The sequence below is a fragment of the Fundulus heteroclitus genome, chromosome 11, assembly GCF_011125445.2.
Source record: "Fundulus heteroclitus isolate FHET01 chromosome 11, MU-UCD_Fhet_4.1, whole genome shotgun sequence".
Classification (NCBI taxonomy): Eukaryota; Metazoa; Chordata; class Actinopteri; order Cyprinodontiformes; family Fundulidae; genus Fundulus; species Fundulus heteroclitus.
Genome location: NC_046371.1, coordinates 37,464,016 through 37,482,438, shown reverse-complemented (window position 1 = coordinate 37,482,438; position 18,423 = coordinate 37,464,016). Strand labels below are relative to the sequence as shown.

The following is an 18,423-nucleotide window of genomic DNA, read 5'->3' as shown; positions in this document are numbered from 1 at the left end:
TACATTTTATTTATAGAATAGAACAGAGTAGAAAGTTTCATTCTTTCACAATGAAAAACTGTTCAGCAGCTCTTGTTCGACAGTGTGAATATCACACATACTTACTGAGGACCTTGCTTAGACTTTCATTAATTTTCGGCCCTTCCTATGGCCTAACCTTGACCCTAAACCTGATTGACGTGTTGGTCCTAAAAACAACCCTGAACCCTCCAAAAAAGTAAGGACCAACTTATGCCCCTTTTCAACAGGCTCTGCTTGGCCTGGCTATACTCCGACTGCAAAGTGAGCATTTTGATTAGTTTTTTCTTACCGGCTGGTACTACCTCCCTCCTCAGGCGGTAGTACAACTGGAGCTGAGTAGGGAAAGGCTAACCCCAGTGCGCACTGCACTATCATGTGCTTAAAATAAAAAGGTTTTGTTGTGTCTCTACTGTTTATTTGCACCACAATGTTTTCTCTGACAATAGCACGATTTAAAAATGGCTTCCAGAGCAGAAGGATTGAAAAGCATCGCGGACTTGATGTTTAGACAGGAAAAACAGAATCTGCCTGGTTAACGAAGCCCGGGCACATGTGCAGTGTGACTGCAATCAGTAGAAATGTGCGGCACAAAGCATTTATGCCAGTGGATTTAAAATTGTCACTTTAAGCAACTGTTGAACATTGTCCGCTGTCCATAAAAATATTTGAGGTCCTGCCATTCTGAAAGTTTATTTAGTGATGGCGTCTTTAGTGTTTGTATGTCAGTGTTGTTGAAGTTAAGAGAACACACCGCCTACTAGTGGTACGGCAGTGAAATTAGGTTTTTAACACTTTTACTAGTGTCTTGACTTTGCAGCAATCCCTCAAACTGAGCATGCATGAAGCGACAGTGGAGAGGAAAACTCCCCTTTAACAGGGAGGAGAACCTCCAGCAGAACCAGAACCAGGCTCAGTGTGAACGCTCATCTGCCTCCACCCACTGGGAGTTAGAGAAAACTCCCACAGTCGTGTAGCTGTCTTCACAGAAACCGAAAAACAATTCCGATTTTAATGCTTTGTTGTGAGTTTTGTCTAAGAAGAATATGTTTGTAGTATAAGTAGTATAAATCATACCATACCATTCCATTTTATTTCTATAGTACTTTAAAAACAACATGGAAGCTAACCAAAGTGCTGCACAAAAACAAATATATGAAAATATATACATAAAAGACACTATAATGTACACAAAAAGAAAACAAAACAAGTACAATTGAAACACAAATATAAGAAACGTACTCTGGGTTAAAAGCCAAAGAGAAAAATTGTGTTTTCAGACGGGTTTTGAAAAACATCAAGAGATGGAGCCGGCCTGTGCCAGTGGCCGTTCATCCCACAGAACTGCAAAGGCTCCTGTGGATTTATAAAACGACTTTGGGACAGATAAAAGCATCTGGTCCGCTGGTCTGAGAACACGAGAAGGTATATAGGGGTGCAGCAGTTCAGATAAATAGGAAGGGGTCAGCCCATTTTGACACTTAAAAGCAAATAAAATCATTTTAAAATGGGTTCAAAACTTAACAGGAAGCAAGTGGAGGGATGCTAAAACTGAAGTTATGTGCTCACTTTAATTTTTACCCATTAAAAACCGTGCTGCAGGATTCTGCAACAACTGTAACCGTGAACGTTTAACCCCGGCTGACACCAATAAAAAGAGAATTAAAATAGTCCAGGCATCAGTTGATAAAAGCATGGACCACGATTTCAAGATGACATCTAGACAAGAAGAGCTTAATCTTTGACTAGATGTAGCAGGACTTGATCACAGCATTTATTTCAAGTTTGAGGCTAGGGTCCATTTTTACTCCTAAATTAGAAACACTGGATGTTCAGATGGGGCCAAAGAGGAAAGATTCAATGAAGGAACATTGTTTGGACTGCAGGATTTAAAAAGCATAACATTTTGTCTTTTTTCATGAAAACTGAGGAAATTCAGAGCCATTCATATCCTGCTGTCATCTAGACAATTAAGTAGAGGTTGAACAGAACCATTGTTGAGGAGAATAGACTTGACTGTCATACAAATCAATTGGCATGAAATCAATCTTAGTTTTTTTCTGAAATTGCAATGTATTCACAGCAGCAGCATCTTTAAACCGTTGTATCAAGAGTTCTTTGTGGTTGGAGCTTTTAAACACTTCCCCTCGTTATATCTCATACTTTTTCAGTCAGAAAACAGTATAGCTAAGACCACTGAGACCAAAACTCTTTAAACAGCTCTATAAAGAAGAGGCACACCACAGAATTATCTTAGGGCCATAATTTGAAAGAAAGATGGTTCAGGTGTCCATGAGATGTTTTGTTACATCTAATTTAAAAACTTTCCCCATTATCTCAGACAAGACTTACCCTGACCTCATTTCTCTCTACATTGAACATGCTCCCATCTGCCCTGCCATCAATCATCCTGGAATATTTAAGGCCAATCACTGACGAGCTGATTTCAGAGCTGCCACAGTGGACAGGATTAAGCTTCACTGACCAAATTAAGAAGTGAGTGTTAATGTTATGAATGTGACCTCAGTGGCCTTGTTCATTTCTTTCCTTATCCCACCATTTGTCATCTCACCATATATTCATTCGCATTTCCCCTGAGGAGTGGTGCACTCTCGTTGGAATCAGGGAGGATTTCTGTCAGGAAATCTTCTTAAAGCAGCACATGGCAAGATTTTTATGGAAAAAATAGGACAAGATGATCAGTCTAAATCACAAAGCGTCTTCCACCCTGATGAGACGCTGAGCGGTGGAGCACTTAACTCCTGATTAAATGTTGATGTCTCGGTGCTGACAGTGGGGAAGTCCTCTATTCACGCTACTTTGCTGCATTTTGGATTTCTCAGTATTAAGCCCTGTACCTAAAACATTGCTCAGAAGTAAGTAAATACTTCTGGCCTTAGAAGGCAAGGCAAGTGTATTTATAATGCAGCATTCTTCTTACACATTCTTATTATTCAAACTACTTTACAAGGCAAATAAAGAAAGAGAGAAAAGAGGTAGCCTGCATTAAGCAGAAATGTTTTAAAGGAGCTATAGGAGATAAATTCTGCCTTTGTTCGTTTAGTTCTGGTCCTGGACCTGAGTGTCTGATGACCTTTGGGTCAACATGGTTAACACCTGATTACCAACTCTAAATGTACATAGGCCCAAGACCACTTGCTCCTTTTTAGACCATCAGCAAGATTTTGCATTCTAGATCAGAAGAAGGCTAGATGTCTGTAATAACCCCCCATTATAGCCAAGCTATGTGGAATACTAGATCTGCTACAGCAGCAGTGGACCACACCAAGACTCACTTCTATCAGCTAAGATCAGGAAACAGAAGCTACAATTTACATTGGCCCCCTCCCCAAGAAAAACAATAACTGCACAGCGTGTCCACTGATTGGTCCTTCCATCGACAAAATGCACCATGTCCAACATCCCAAATATTCTTGAACTGGTTTCTTAAACATGATTATGAGTTCAGTGTACTCCTGTCACCAAATCTCAATCTAGTCAAGCACCTTTGGGATGTGGTGGATGGTTGGATTTGCATCATCTATGTGCAACCAGCAAACATTCATCAACTATATGACGGTGTCTGTCAAAATCTTGTAGAATTTGCTACTAGAATGTAGTAGCAAGGTGTAGCTATTAAAGATGCCTGCTACACCGTCAGTGGTGCAGCTTCTGTATTGGGCTGTGATGTGGAGGAAGCAAAGCTCTGAGTCTGACTCTGGATAACATGTCCTGTTGACATGACCCAGATAATCAAATGTTTATCCCTGACTCTGAAAGTCTTTGCAGCACCTCAGCAGACACACTTTTAGTAAACCTTAAGAACTGGATTTGTTGTCTCATGTCAGATTGTCATGCTTCAATCATTATCCATCCCTATAGGCAAGGTTTCCTCTCAGCTCCGTTAGAGTTTTGGACAGAATTAGTTCTCCTCGTGGGTATTTTGCTATGTTTCTCTCCATTTCTTCTGCCATGTTTTCCTTTATCTTCTTCTAAGAGTCAACTTCCTATTTTACTTAGTCTTTAGTGGCTTAATTAGACATAACTCAGGCTAAGCTCCAGAGGAAGAGATGCCTACACACTTTGTCTTTCATCGCTGTCACTGATGTTCTTCGTTGGTTGCTATAGTGACAAAGAAATTGATACCTAGTCTGTTCTCAGTACAGATCTTGTTGCGCTGGGCATTCTTGTAGCTCTCCCTTCAACTGTGCAAAGAAGAAGGTCTGAAGTTAAAAAACAAAATGAAGTGTTAACAAGTTTAGTTTGAAACAGAGAACCAGAAGGATTTTAAATATCTATGTCCAAATAAGCTCATTTTAAGTGTTCTTACAGCTTTAATTAAACAAAGTAACAGTTAAAATATTCCAAGCAAGGTAAACAGAATGATTATTACAAATTAATAACTGCTGACTAAAGTTTTGTCTTTCAATGCAGAGGCATCTGTATTAAAAAGAAGAACTTACATGTTGCTTTCTGTTGTAATATTACTGTATATTATATTAATATTATTGTATATCTTGTTTGGAAATGTAGAAGAATCATCCCAATATAGTAGTTTAGCATACAAAAAAGAAAAAGATCAACCACTTCAATCTACCTTTTCTGTGTTTCGAGGGCATTTTGTTAACAAAATGACAAGCTGGAATCTGATTGTGTAGAGTTCTGTGCACTTGAGGTTTGGTTTGAAGGGCCTGGTAAATCTTGATGATTTATATATCAAACCCTACTCTAGATAGAGGATGTACTTTATTTTACTAAAACTGCCGGCTTTCTGTTCACTCTGTGCTCAGACGTCTCTTTATCCAGACTTATCCAGATGAAAAGGCAAGATCAGATCATCCTGGTTCCAGTTTTCCTACGCTGGCTTCCATTCCTTTCTTTTTCAGCTCCCACGGAAAAAGTTATTAGCTTTTTTTAACTCTAAATTGTATGGTATGGCTTTTACAGAAGCACAATCCAGCTGGAACTCTGACAGATCCTTGGTGGTGGCCCCGAGCTGTGGGACAGTCTATCATTGCCAGTTACAATCAGCATGTCAATCATTTATTTTCCCTCTTAATAACCATGTGGTTTCAGTCACATTTAAATGTGGTTGAACCTGGCATGGTGAAATATTATCTTATTTAACTGTATTGATATGAATTTTGTTGCCTCTATATTTCCTTAGTTATGCAGGTTTCTTTTTGTACAGCACCTTGCTCCACAGATAATCCTTTTCTAATTGTGCTTTATGAATAAACACGCAGGTTTGACTTTTATTGAGGAAGTGAATAACATCACATCCTGCTACCAGAGTCCTTGTGAAAGCTGACTCTCCCTTGTGTTTTTAGTCAAGTGATCTGATGAAGGGCAACATTACCCACTGGGCACGTTTGGGGTCTTTGGATTTTCTGTCAGATCTTTTGTTTCTTCCACCAAATATCCAGGATGACTGAGACCACTGGGTCATTATATCTGTTGTACGATTTCCATTCAAACAGTGACCTAGTTTTCTTTGGTCAGGAGCATTCTGTTGCTTTTGTTCTGCAATGATGAGGCTCCAGTTTGATATTGTCTGGATCTTATTTTCATCCTCTCTGAATCCAACATCACTAGTAAAAGAAATAAGTTTGTGACCTCCAGAAAGAAGCCTGCCTGAGGCAGTCGGTGTAAGACTGGAATCTGCAACACCCACAAGTCATATGCTGTGACCAGTTATGTGGAGATGTAAAAAGAGAAGCTCAGGCTCTCACTGGGAAACACTTTGTAACTGAACATTATAGTTACGTTTGATTTCATCATATCCTCTACATGGAGAGAGTTTTGTTAATGACAGTGTGTCTATGTTTTCTAACATTAAATGTTTACATGGCAGTCACATGCTCAGGGATCCCATCATTACTTTTTATTGTCCAGCTGCCGTGTTTCTACATTCATAGAGATGGCAGGAGCTTGAGTATTCCAGAATAGCTCAGGTTGTGATTTTTCACAGTAGGATTTGTTCGTGGGAACATTGTAGTAGGATGTCTCCTCAAGAGGCAAGATTCTGTTTGTTTGGTGTTGGGGACTAAAAATGCTGAAAAGTGATGCTCAATGAAAAGAGTCAGATCAAAGAAGAATGTGATCCACTGTTTGTTCTCCTGTGTGTTTTCTCACCATGGCTGCAGGAAGGACCAGTGAAGTGAAAGAGGGCTGCCTTTAATTCTCCTACGACTTAGAAGGCAGAGAAACCCTTTGGTTGCTCCAAACACACAGTAGAGTCAGCTGCTGGGCAGCAACAGTCTGTCTGTAACACAGTCAGTCATTTTCTTCCTGAATCAATCTGAACAGTTCTCAGGCAGATATGACACTGCCTCTGTGTAGCCAGTAATAGACATTTGTGTTGTCTTGGTGAGTTTTTCTAATATGAGCTTTGGCACTCTGCTGCCCCCATCTGGCTGTAGATGTACACTACATTTCAGCACATAAATGACCTCTGACTTTTTTCGTCATTGCTCTTTATCTCTCACACCCACAGTTCATGCTTGCTTAACAGTGTTGGCATAGCTTTAGATTACATTAATTAATAAAGAGTAATATCTTATATCTCATCCTGATGTTTTTCTCATCCATCCATTTTCTAACACGTCTATCCCTGCTGGGTTTGTGAGGGGTGCTGGTGTTTATCTCCAGCTGTCAATGGGTGAGAGGCGGGGTACATCCTGAACAGGTCACCAGTCTATCACAACCTGATGTTTTTTTATTTAAATAAAAACATAAAGCAAAGTGTCCTTGATTAGATGCAGGTTTTCACTGCTACTGAGCCTTTTAATCCTGAAGTATGGATGTTTTCTAACTTGATAAATTGGCAGGGCTAAAACGGTGTGTGAGAGCAAGGCAGTCTACATACTTGCCTCAGTTACACTAGTTCTGTTCCAGCAAACAACAGAGGGAAGCTTGTGGAAGCAAAAGCAACAAGAAGGTCCTAGGTTTGATTCCCTAACAAGGAACTGTCTGCATGGAGTTTGCTGTTTGGGTTCTCTTCTCCCAAAGTCCAACTAAAAACACTAACATGGAGAAAACATAAATATCCAGTTTTCTTGGCATTTGTAAAGAAAACGTATAAATGTCCACTAATCAACAACAAATTTAATTTATTTGACTTCTTGACTGAAGGGTTGAGCATTTATTTCAATATTAAGAACAACAACTGTAAAGCAGCCTTTGGCTAGATACTGATCAGCAAATGTCTTACTCAACATTTCCCAGACACACAGCTTTACCGTGGAAGTTGCCATCATTTACAACATACCAGCCCTGGCTGAGGATTAAAGCTATGTTGGACGAGATCATGGACTTACCATGTAAATGTGGGCAGCTATCTCCATCTCATTCACTCAGCTGATTCTGTCCTGCTTTGACTGACATGTTTTCCCATTCTCTGCATATCATATCCCACCCATTAAGGTCACCTGTTACACTTTTAACTGTTTAAGTCTTATTAACTGCTGTCATTAACTTTAGAACTGATGAAATAAAAAAAACGTGTCCTCTATATTGTCTGTATGTGCTGTCCTTAAAAAATAAACTTGTTAATCATTTAATCTGGATGGCATTAACTTGGCCTCTGGTAATAAAGTTAAAAATCTTGGTGTTAGTTTTTTACCAAGACATGTCATTTAAATCCCATATTAAACAGGTTTCCAGAGTTTCCTTTTTTTCACCTCAGGAATATCAGCAGAATTAGAAACATTCTGTCCAGGAGTGATGCTGAAAAACTAGTCCATGTATTTGTTACTTCAAGGCTGGACTATTGTAATTCTTTACTATCAGGAAGTCCACAAAATGCAGTTCAAAGTCTTCAGCTGATCCAAAATGCTGCAGCAAGAGTTCTGATTAAAATCAACAAGAGGGATCATATTTCTCCTTTTTTAGCTTCCCTTCATTGGCTTCCTGTTAAATCAAGAATAGAATTTAAAATTCTTCTTCTAACGTATAAAGCCCTTAATAATCAAGCTCCATCATATATCAGAGCTCTGATTACCCCGTATGTTCCTAACAGAGCACTTCGCTCTCAGACCGCAGGTCTGCTGGTGGTTCCTAGAGTCTCTAAAAGTAGAATGGGAGGCAGATCCTTTAGCTATCAGGCTCCTCTCCTGTGGAACCAACTCCCAGTTTTGGTCCGTGAGGCAGACACCCCGTCTACTTTTAAGATTAATCTTAAAACTTTCCTCTTTGACAAAGCTTATAGTCAGACTGGCTCATGTTACTCTGAGCTACCTCTATAGTTATGCTGCTATAGGCTTAGGCTGCTGGAGGACATCAGGGTCTATTTCTCTCACTCTGCTGATTTCTACTGTTCTCCAATTTCATTGCTTGTTGTTATTTCAGCTTTTAACTTATTGTTTTCTCTGTCATTTCTTTCTTCATAAGTAGGTACACCTGGTCTGTTAGTTGTGACACCATCCACAGATCATCTGCCATTACCCTCTAACATAGAAAGTACTCCTGAGTGAATGTGAGCTTCTGTGCTTTCTGTGTCTCTGCTCTGTCTTCTCTAAGCCCCAGTGGGTGGAGGCAGATGAGCGTTCACGCTGAGCCTGGTTCTGGTTCTGCTGGAGGTTTTCCTTACTGTTATAGGGGAGTTTTCCTTTCCACTGTCGCTTCATGCATGCTCAGTATGAGGGATTGCTGCAAAGCCATCAACAATGCAGACGACTGTCCACTGTGGCTCTACGCTCTTTCAGGAAGAGTGAATGCTGTTTGTCAAGACTCAATGCAATCTGCTGCGTTTCCTTAGATGGGAAACCTTTTGACCAGTCTGTATGATTTGATTGAATTTGACTTACTAACGTGTCTTGAGATGACAGCTGTTGCCAATTGGTGCTATATAAATAAAACTGAATAGAAATGAATTGAACTTCAGAAAAGTTCAAAACTACTGTCAGATATATCTATGACAAAGACCTAATGAGGAAATTCTACTCATGCCTCTCACATTTGCTTCTTTTACCTAGGCATATGGGCTCAAATTCAGGTTCCTGTAACCAGTATGGATGTGGTCCAAGGAAATCTGGTGGAGCTAAGAGCCACGTACAGACCAAACACTGACTTGACCACCAGCACTGTCATCTGGAACTTTAAGGCAGAGGAGTTCCAAGAGGTAGGAAGGCAGATGAATGTGTAATAATTTCTGTAAATATTGATGTTCATCTCTATTCAGCTATAAAATCTTACTCCTGAAGGAAAGTGTTTCTGTTTCTGTTCCCGTGGCCATAAATCTATGAAAGGTTTTCTATTTGGAAGAGCTTCATGCAGCCAGATTTTTTACAGTTGTGGTAAAACACTAAATTAAGCTGAAAGACTTAGATAATTGGCCAAGTCGCACTGTTTCTTCCCTCAGCCCAGGCCTGATTACAACTGTGTTTAGGTTTTTGGGACTGCTGAGCATGGATTAATGAGGTGTGCAGATGGAGGTAGGAGATCTGGGCAGGCTGATTCAAAGTTAGGTTTCTGTGTTTCTGAACAGCCATCCACTCTGCTCCGCTCTTATTTGGAGCCAAACACAGATGATAAGAACAAAGTCTGACAGCTCTGAAAGTAGCACCTTCGCTGGTACACTTTTAAGCACGTTGCAATCAAAAGCAGTCATACATTAGCTCCATCATGCAGCTCATAGAACGTTTGTAGAACTGTAACTACAGGATACTGTCACTCAGTAAATATGAAGAAATCTATCATCATGCTGCCTAAAGCATACTGTGTGTAACATGACAAGTTTCCGTTTGCTGTCACTTACAGTGCCTTTAGGAAGTTTCCCTCGTTATAGATTTGGCAAACTTAAATGTTTGAGATGATCAAAAACATTTTCCTTCCAGATAAATCAATAACTGAATGGTTTTACCAGCCACATCCAAGTCTAATTAGTATTTAACTCCACAATGCTAAAAATGATCTAATTAAATACATCATTATGAAATAGCTATCTACATTAATAAATAATAGATGGATATATAATGTGGCAAAAATTGTGAACCAGTTAAATGTTTATAAAAGGTCATTATTATAAAAATAATTTTGATTCTCCTTTAAAAATGTGCTTGTTATTATAATACATGACCCCCCCCCCCCCCCCATAATAATAGAAAACTATTGTAATGGCTTTTGTATTTAATTCCAGCAGTTTTTCCAAAGCATCCTATTCCCAACGTCATCTTTTAGGTCATGATGGTGTTTTTCCCAGTGGTTTATTTATCTCATAATAACATTTTTCAATCAAGAGAAACCGGGGCGGAGCCAGTTGTTTGCACCTTGAGGCAGACTGCTCTCTCAAGGTGCAATGCATACTCCTATGTTCTAGGCTGCAATATGGAGCTCAAACTAAAGCTGCAGCTCAGATATGCCTGAAACCAATTCAATTCAATAAAATTGTATTTGTATAGCGCCAATTCATTAAACATGTCATCCCGAGGCACTTTACAAAGTTAAATTGAATCAGATTATACAGATTGGTCAAAAACTTCCTATATAAGGAAACCAGTTGATTGCTTCAAAGTCCCGACAAGCAGCTTTCACTCCTAGAGAAGCGTAGAGCCACAGGGAGAGTTGTCTGCATTGTACATGGCTTTGCAGCAATCCCTCATACTGAGCAAGCATGAAGCGACAGTGGAAAGAAAAACCCCCCTTTAACTGGAAGGAAAAACCTGCAGCAGAACTGGGCTCAGTATGAATGGTCATCTGCCTCGACCGACTGGGGTTACAGAAGACAGAGCAGAGACACAACAAGAGAGACAAAAAAGCACAGAAGCACACATTGATCCAGCAGTCGGTTCTACATTAGATGGTAATAGCGGGTGATCTGTCTTCTCTGGATAATGTCACAGTTAACAGAACGTCAGACCAGGAGTACCTACTATGAAGAAAAAAGAGAGAACAAAAAGTTAACTGAAATGACAACAGTCATTTCAATGCAATGCAATGCAAAACTGGAGAACAGTAGAAATCCGCAGAGTGAGAAAAATAGGCCCTGATGTCCTCCAGCAGCCTAAGCCTATAGCAGCATAACTATAGAGGTAGTTCAGGGTAACATGAGCCACTCTGACTAGAAGCTTTGACAAAGAGGAAAGTTTTAAGATTAGTCTTAAAAGTAGACAGGGTGTCTGCCTCACGGACCAAAACTGGGAGTTGGTTCCACAGGAGAGGAGCCTGATAGCTAAAGGATCTGCCTCCCATTCTACTTTTAGAGACTCTAGGAACCACCAGCAGACCTGCAGTCTGAGAGCGAAGTGCTCTGTTAGGAACATACGGGGTAATCAGAGCTCTGATATATGATGGAGCTTGATTATTAAGGGCTTTATACGTTAGAAGAAGAATTTTAAATTCTATTCTTGATTTAACAGGAAGCCAATGAAGGGAAGCTAAAATAGGAGAAATATGATCCCTCTTGTTGATTTTCATCAGAACTCTTGCTGCAGCATTTTGGATCAGCTGAAGACTTTGAACTGCATTTTGATTACAACTTCTTTCTTGTCAGAATTTAAGTGCAGGAAATTTAAAGTCATCCAGCTTTTGATGTCATCAAGACATGACTGTAGTCGAAATAACTGATTGGATTCATCAGGATTTATGGATAAATATAGCTGAATGTATCATCAGCATAACAGTGGAAATTAATCCCATGCTGTCTGATAATTTTGCCAATCGGAAGCATATATATAGTAAATAGAATCGGTCTAAGGACTGAACCCTGTGTACTCCACAGGTGACCCTAGAGTTTGAGGAAGATTTATTATTAACATGAACAAATTGGAATCTGTCAGACAGATAAGATTTAAACCAGCCTAATGCTTCCCCCTTAGTCCCTACAGTATGCCCAAGTCTTTGTAGGAAAATATTGTGATCAACTGTATCAAATGCAGCACTGAGATCTAACAGGACAAGTACAGACACAAGTCCATTATCTGAGGCCATGAGAATATCATTAGTGACCTTCACCAGAGCTGCTTCAGTGCTATGATGAGCTCTGAAGCCTGACTGAAACTCTTCAAGTAGGTCATTACTTTGTAAATGTTCACAAAGTTGATTAGCAACTACTTTCTCAATAATTTTAGATAAGAAAAGATTAGATATAGGTCTATAATTTACTAACTCATCTTGATCAAGAGATGGTTTCTTAAGTAAAGGTTTAATACTACTTTAAAAGCCTGTGTTACATATCCATTTAATGAGAAAAAGATTAATCATGTCTAAAATAGTGCCACTGATCAAAGGAATTACCTCCTTAAACAACTTGGTTGGGATTGGGTCTAACATACAGGTAGAAGGTTTAGATGAAGCTAAAATTTTAGATAGCTCAAAAAGCTCTACTGCTTCTAAACAGTTCAGACACTGTGCAGGTTCTAAAGATTCCTCCAACGCTGCCTCACTTACTGAGGATGAGGTAATCATGTTTGAGAGGATGCCAATTATTTTATTTTTATTGGAATCAATTTTATTTATGAAGAATCCCTTAAAATCATTACTGCTAAGAGCTAAGGGAATGGATGGATCAACGGAGCTATGACTGTTTAAGTTTGGCAACGGTACTGAAGAGAAATCTAGGATTATTTTTATTCTCCTCAATTAATGATGAAAAATATGCTGCTCTAACTTTGTGAAGGGTCTTGTTATACAACAATAGACTGTCCCTCCAGATTAGGTAGGATTCCTCTTGGTGTGTAGAGCGCCATTTTCTCTCCAATTTCCTAACATTGTGCTTCAAGGAACTCAGCTCTGAATTAAACCAGGGAGCCAGCTTCTTGTGAATATTCACCTTCTTTTTCAAGGGGCTGCATTGTCTAATGCACAATGCAATGAGGAAGTGACACAGTTAACAAAAACATAAATTTGTGAATGGGAAGAAACAACATTTCTGCCATATCTGTGATACTGAGGATATTAAAAAGGGGACAGACTCTTTAAAGTTTTGATACAGCATTATCTGATAAAGGTCTACTGTAATGAAACCTTCTTTTGGGCGTGGAAAACTCAGTTAAATTGAACCAATAGGTTATTAAAACCGGTCAGATAGGACAGGGTTGTAAGGAAATACTGATCATTCTTTACAATCAATGGCATATGTCAGCACAAGGTCCAAAGTATGAAGGCAAGAATGCGTCGGTTTATGCACATTTTGAGCAAAACCTATTGAATCTAGGATAGTTTTAAAGACTCCATTAAGGTTATCACATTCTGTGTCAACATGAATTTTAAAAGCCCCCACTATAATAACCTTGTCAGTGTTTAACACTAAATCAGATAAGAAGTCTGAAAATTATCTAAAAACTGAGAGTAAGGGCCTGGTGGACGATACAAAACAACAAACAGAAGAGGTTTTATTGCTTTGCAGTTTGGATGAGGGAAACTGAGGGTTAAATGTTCAAAAGAACTGTAGTTATTAATTGGCCTGAAACAAATTAATAAATCAGACTGAAAGATGGTTGCTACTCCTCCTCCTCTTCCCGTATTTTTGGGAATGTGGAAATTTAAGTAGAGGGAGTTGACTCATTTATACTAATATAGTCCTCTTGTAGCCAGGTTTCTGTGAGACAAAACAAATCAATCTGATTATCAGAAATCAATTAATTAACTACCTGAGTATTTTGAAGGAGAGAGATTTTATTTATTAAACCACATTTAATTGTTTTATTTTTTGGTTCAAGTTGAGTCGTATTGATTGTTACGAGATTTTTATTATTTCCTACTTTTAGATCAGTTTTTAATTTGTTCAGTTTTGGCCATGGGAAAGACACTGTCTCAATGGGTAAATGGGTGGTTAACAGTACAGAAGCTGAAGAGAGGTGTGTTAGGCTATGGTTCTGTGTTAGGCTATGGTGCTGACTACCCAGGGTCCTGGTCTGGACCCTGGGTAGTCAGCATTTTGGAGAACTAATAAATCCAATCAGAAGCCTTTATCAACACAAACAATTTGAATTCTTGTAACTGTAACAAGATTATAAGAAATCACAAACATTTTCAATTTTCCAAGCCAGAAATGTTGGGATTATGCACATCTCTAAGTCTTCTGACCCCACATTAGCAAGCAGGTTAGTTAGACTGCTTTCTTGGACAGTTGTGGATAGACCTGTTTTTAAACTGTGTGTTTTCAGCTGTCCTACTCCTTCTCCTTCTCATGTATAATATGAAGTTCTGTGTGTTTGTTTCTGTCATCCCGTACAGGTCATCAGCTACAACAAAGGCTCCTTCAGTCAGGGCAGCAACTTTAAGGGTCGCGTTGGGTTCCTGTCTGACATGCCTTCAAATGACTTGTCTGTGTATATTAACAACACCAGGGAGTCGGACTCCGGCACCTATGTGTGTCAGGTCCTCATTCCTGCTGTTAATACTAAGGTTGCTCAGATCACACTGGATGTGAAGGGTGAGGAAAAACTACTTCTTGTCGAAATAGGAAAGTATGAATGATCTGACAACTTCTGTTTTTCCTCAGTCCCCCCTGCTGTTCCCACGTGCTCTCTGTCTGGGAAGCCAGTCCTGAAGGGAAATGTGACTCTGACGTGCACGTCTAGTGCTGGGAAACCTATTCCGTTATATAAGTGGAGGAGAACAAGTCCAACCTCTGAGGTCTTTTTTGCACCTATGGCCAGTGAGTACACCATCAATGAAACCAAAGCTGTTTACATTTCATTTTCACATGTAACTCATTTAATTACCTGATTCTGCAGGTACGGTGGGTAAAAAAGGCTACACATCACCACTTAAAGGCCATTTTCCTGTGATGCAAAATAATGAGACAGTGGGGAATCATGGTAGAACTTTTTTCAAATTGAAAATTTTATTTAGCGTGTATTCGTCAACTGAAAAAGTGACTGTTAAAGCAGATTATATAAAAGTACACAAAAATAATAAATCCAAAAGTATTAGCAAAGCTAGTATTTTTGTAATTGAGATTACAAAGTCTGCGCAACACCTGATTATCAGGAAATAACAGCCAAACAGCTCTTAGATATTGTTTTTATGACCACCAGCCTGGAGAGGTGGGGCCTTATAGAACAATAGATAAAACTGTGTATTTGTGCACTGGCAATCTTAAACATGCTCCACACATGTACACAATACACTTCTCTAAATACAAGAATTTATTAACAAAATTGTCATGATTTTTCCTGGATGAACCCAGAAATTACACCACACACACAGAGCTAAAACTGAGTTTTTTGAAAGGAAGATGAGTAGAGACAGATGAGACCAGAGAGGCAGGACTGGACTGGAAAGGGTGTAGATGTGAGCAGGAGCTGACGGACCAGAGAGAGTTCTTAAAGGCAGGACCGCTGGAGAACAGAGGAGGCAGGAACCCAGCGGCTAGCAGCACAGATGAGGCAGGTGAATCCAACAATAGGCAGAGGCTTGAGGTAGCAGAATAATCAGGAGCAGGTAGAGGCTTAACTTGAGACTCAGAGGTGGCAGGATTCCAACAGGAGCAAACCAGGTAGACAGGCGAGGAGTGAGTGGAGTCTGATGACGGACCGGCAGGGAAGTGAAGACTAAGGGAGGTTTATGTAGGGAGGCTGGGAGGTGGAGTGAGTTCTGACTGATTAATGACCAACAGGTGTGACTGACTGCAGAGGGAGTGGCGGGTAAGCTAAGTGAGAGGAGGAGGAGGAACTGAAAACTAACAGTAAAAAGGCTAGATAAAAATTAAACCCTGACAAAAATAATTCAACTTCCATCCTTCCATTTTCTGACCCGCGTAATCCCTCATGGGGTCGCGGGTGTTGCTGGTGCCTATCTCCAGCGTTCACTGGGCGAGAGGCGGGGTTCACCCTGGACAGGTCGCCAGTCTGTCGCAGGGCGGCACAGAGACAGACAGGACAAACAACCATCCACACACACACTCACACCTACGGAGAATTTAGAGAGGCCAATTACCATAACAGTCATGTTTTTGGACTGTGGGAGGTAGGCAACAGCGCTACCCACTGCGCCACTGTGCATAATTCAACTTCAATTAAAAAATTATTTTGCCAACAGAATCTTTGAAATAAGATCTGTGCCGCGCACCCCCTTTGGTACTCCCAGTTTTAAACACACTGGAGAACAACATGCATCAACACAACATTTCTCGGCTGGCCTGGGAACACCTTGGTGTTCCCTCGGAGGAGCTGGCCTAAGTAGCTGGGGAGAGGGAATGCCGATGATCAGCTGAAAAATCATCAGCACATTTCTCAGGTGGTCTCTACTTTTTAGGGATGTCCCCATCAAACTCTTCCGTCTCAAATATCCATCTGAGATGTTAAAATAAAAATGTTGCCCAAGACAGTGTCAGTCTGATGCTTGAACAGACAAGCAAACTGCAAACAAGAACATAAAGATAATGAAAATCAGTGGCATCTGTCTATGCCTGACAACTTAGTGGTTCCACAGGGAAGTTGGAAAGACCTGTGCCGATTGTGTGCCTTTTATTTTTTTTTATCAATTCTCTTTAATTGTGTTTTCTATCTTATCAATTAGATAAAACTAATTAACTTTAACCCAAAGGTATGAACTTTAAAGCATTTACTGTGAAACTCCAAAATTACTTCATAGCCTCTCACTGAAAACACCCAAAACATACTTCTCCTTTTCAGCCTGTCTAACACATCTACTTTATTAAAAACAATCATTCTTACTTTATTTCATTCATTCGGTACATAGTGCTTGAGCCTTTGATAAAGAGAAAATCAGTACAATCATACAATTACAGAGCGTTCATGTTATCTGTTTTACTTAATACATTTAATAATGTATTAATATCTATTAATTTGTGAATAACAGGGAATATGGGCGAGTTTACCACACCACCGATTTTGTGGTAACTTGACAGCAGGGAAAGTTGTTTAGTTCTCTGAGATTTTGTTGTGTTCCCCCTGTGGTTTCAGACGAGAACACCGGGATTCTGAAACTAAACAACCTGAGCAGCAACATGTCCGGGAAGTACATCTGCACAGCTAGCAACTCAGCTGGAAGCGAAAACTGCTCCATCAGCCTGGACATCATCAACAGTATGAAGCACAGAGAAAACCCAGAAATATCTCACGCTCTACTTAAACTTTAAAATCTCTGAAGCAAACTGTCTCCATTGTGTGTCGTGATTTCAGACAATAAGGTTGGAGTGATTGTTGGTGCAACCGTTGGATCAGTCCTCGGTTTCATCTTTCTCCTCTGTGTCTGCGTCGGCTTTCTGTTTATGTTCAAGAGGAGGAGAGAAAATGAGGACGACATGGCAAACGACATCAAGTGAGTTCCTGTGCTAACATTTACTTTAGTTTTAACTGATAGAAGAAGATGTTAGCAATATTTCAATGTTGATGGAATACAGCTAATATATAACATATACTATAAATGTATTGCAATTAAATAAAAAGACAGACTCTTTTTCTCATTGTCTGGCATTAGATAGAAATAATGTTTTCCTGTTTTATGTCAGTCAGGATTAGCAGAAGGATTTCTATTTGCTAATTGCCAGAATTATGAGAGACACATTTTTTAGATAATTTGTTACTCATTGTTGAAATTTCAGAGCTTATGGAGCTTTTTCACAACATCCTTTAAATTGAGACAAAGCTGTGGAGGTATTTTAGGGTTACTTTTCAACCACACAGCTTCCTTGGGGGACATCATGGACAAAGGGAAAGAAATCTGCCGATATATCAGGAAGAGAATTGTGGACGTCCATATGTGATCATGTGTTGAAGAAAACCAACCAGCATGAGAACATCTGGCCATCATACTGGTCAGGAAAGAGACAGGTTCTGTGTTTTTGTGCAAAATGTCCTAATTAACCCTAGAACAAAAGCAAAAGAGCCGGTGATGATGCTAGGAGTGTGCCATTCTCCACAGGGAAACAAGTCCTGTAGCAAAGTGTTCATCATGACATAATAAAAAGGATGTGGTCTTTACCAGGTTCTATGGATATTTAGATAAACAAAAGTAAACACATTTAGCCATTTTTCATTACTGATGATTACAAAGTCAAACCAGCTTTATAAAAGCAGGAGTTTTAGTAGCTCGTAGCAACGGTTGCTGCCCATCAATGTGAGAAATTTTATAAGGCCCTTTTATTACCATTTTAAGACCATCACTCTAGTCTACAGAGACAGATATTATTCACAAACGGGAAACGTATGAAACATCTGACAAGCTTCCATGGAAAGAATGTTCCAGAAAATTCATCTGTAGGTCCGGTCATGAAATGCTTGGGAAAATTGCCACAAAACAAGCAAGAGCTCCTTGTCAGTCTCCTGCCTCATTTAGCATGTTAAATATTAATGTCAGGGCTGCACAGTGGGCAGTGGGTAGCACTGGTGCCCTGCAGCAAGATCTGGGTTCGAGTCCTAACCCTGGGTCTTTCTGCATGGAGTTTGCACGTTCTCCCTGTGCATGCGTGGGTTCTCTCTGGGTACTCCAGCTTCC

General features: G+C 39.8%; 1 protein-coding gene across 1 annotated transcript in view; it reads left to right on the top strand.

Annotated features, from left to right (window-relative positions):
- The window catches only part of esama (endothelial cell adhesion molecule a), a 77,002-nt gene that overhangs the window by 53,809 nt on the left and 4,770 nt on the right, over positions 1-18,423 (top strand). Inside the window, exons 2-6 of the mRNA XM_012868134.3 lie at positions 8,994-9,139; positions 14,194-14,392; positions 14,462-14,617; positions 16,890-17,012; positions 17,109-17,247. Coding sequence (XP_012723588.2) covers positions 8,994-9,139; positions 14,194-14,392; positions 14,462-14,617; positions 16,890-17,012; positions 17,109-17,247 — 763 coding nt within the window. The remainder of the gene's footprint in view (positions 1-8,993; positions 9,140-14,193; positions 14,393-14,461; positions 14,618-16,889; positions 17,013-17,108; positions 17,248-18,423) is intronic.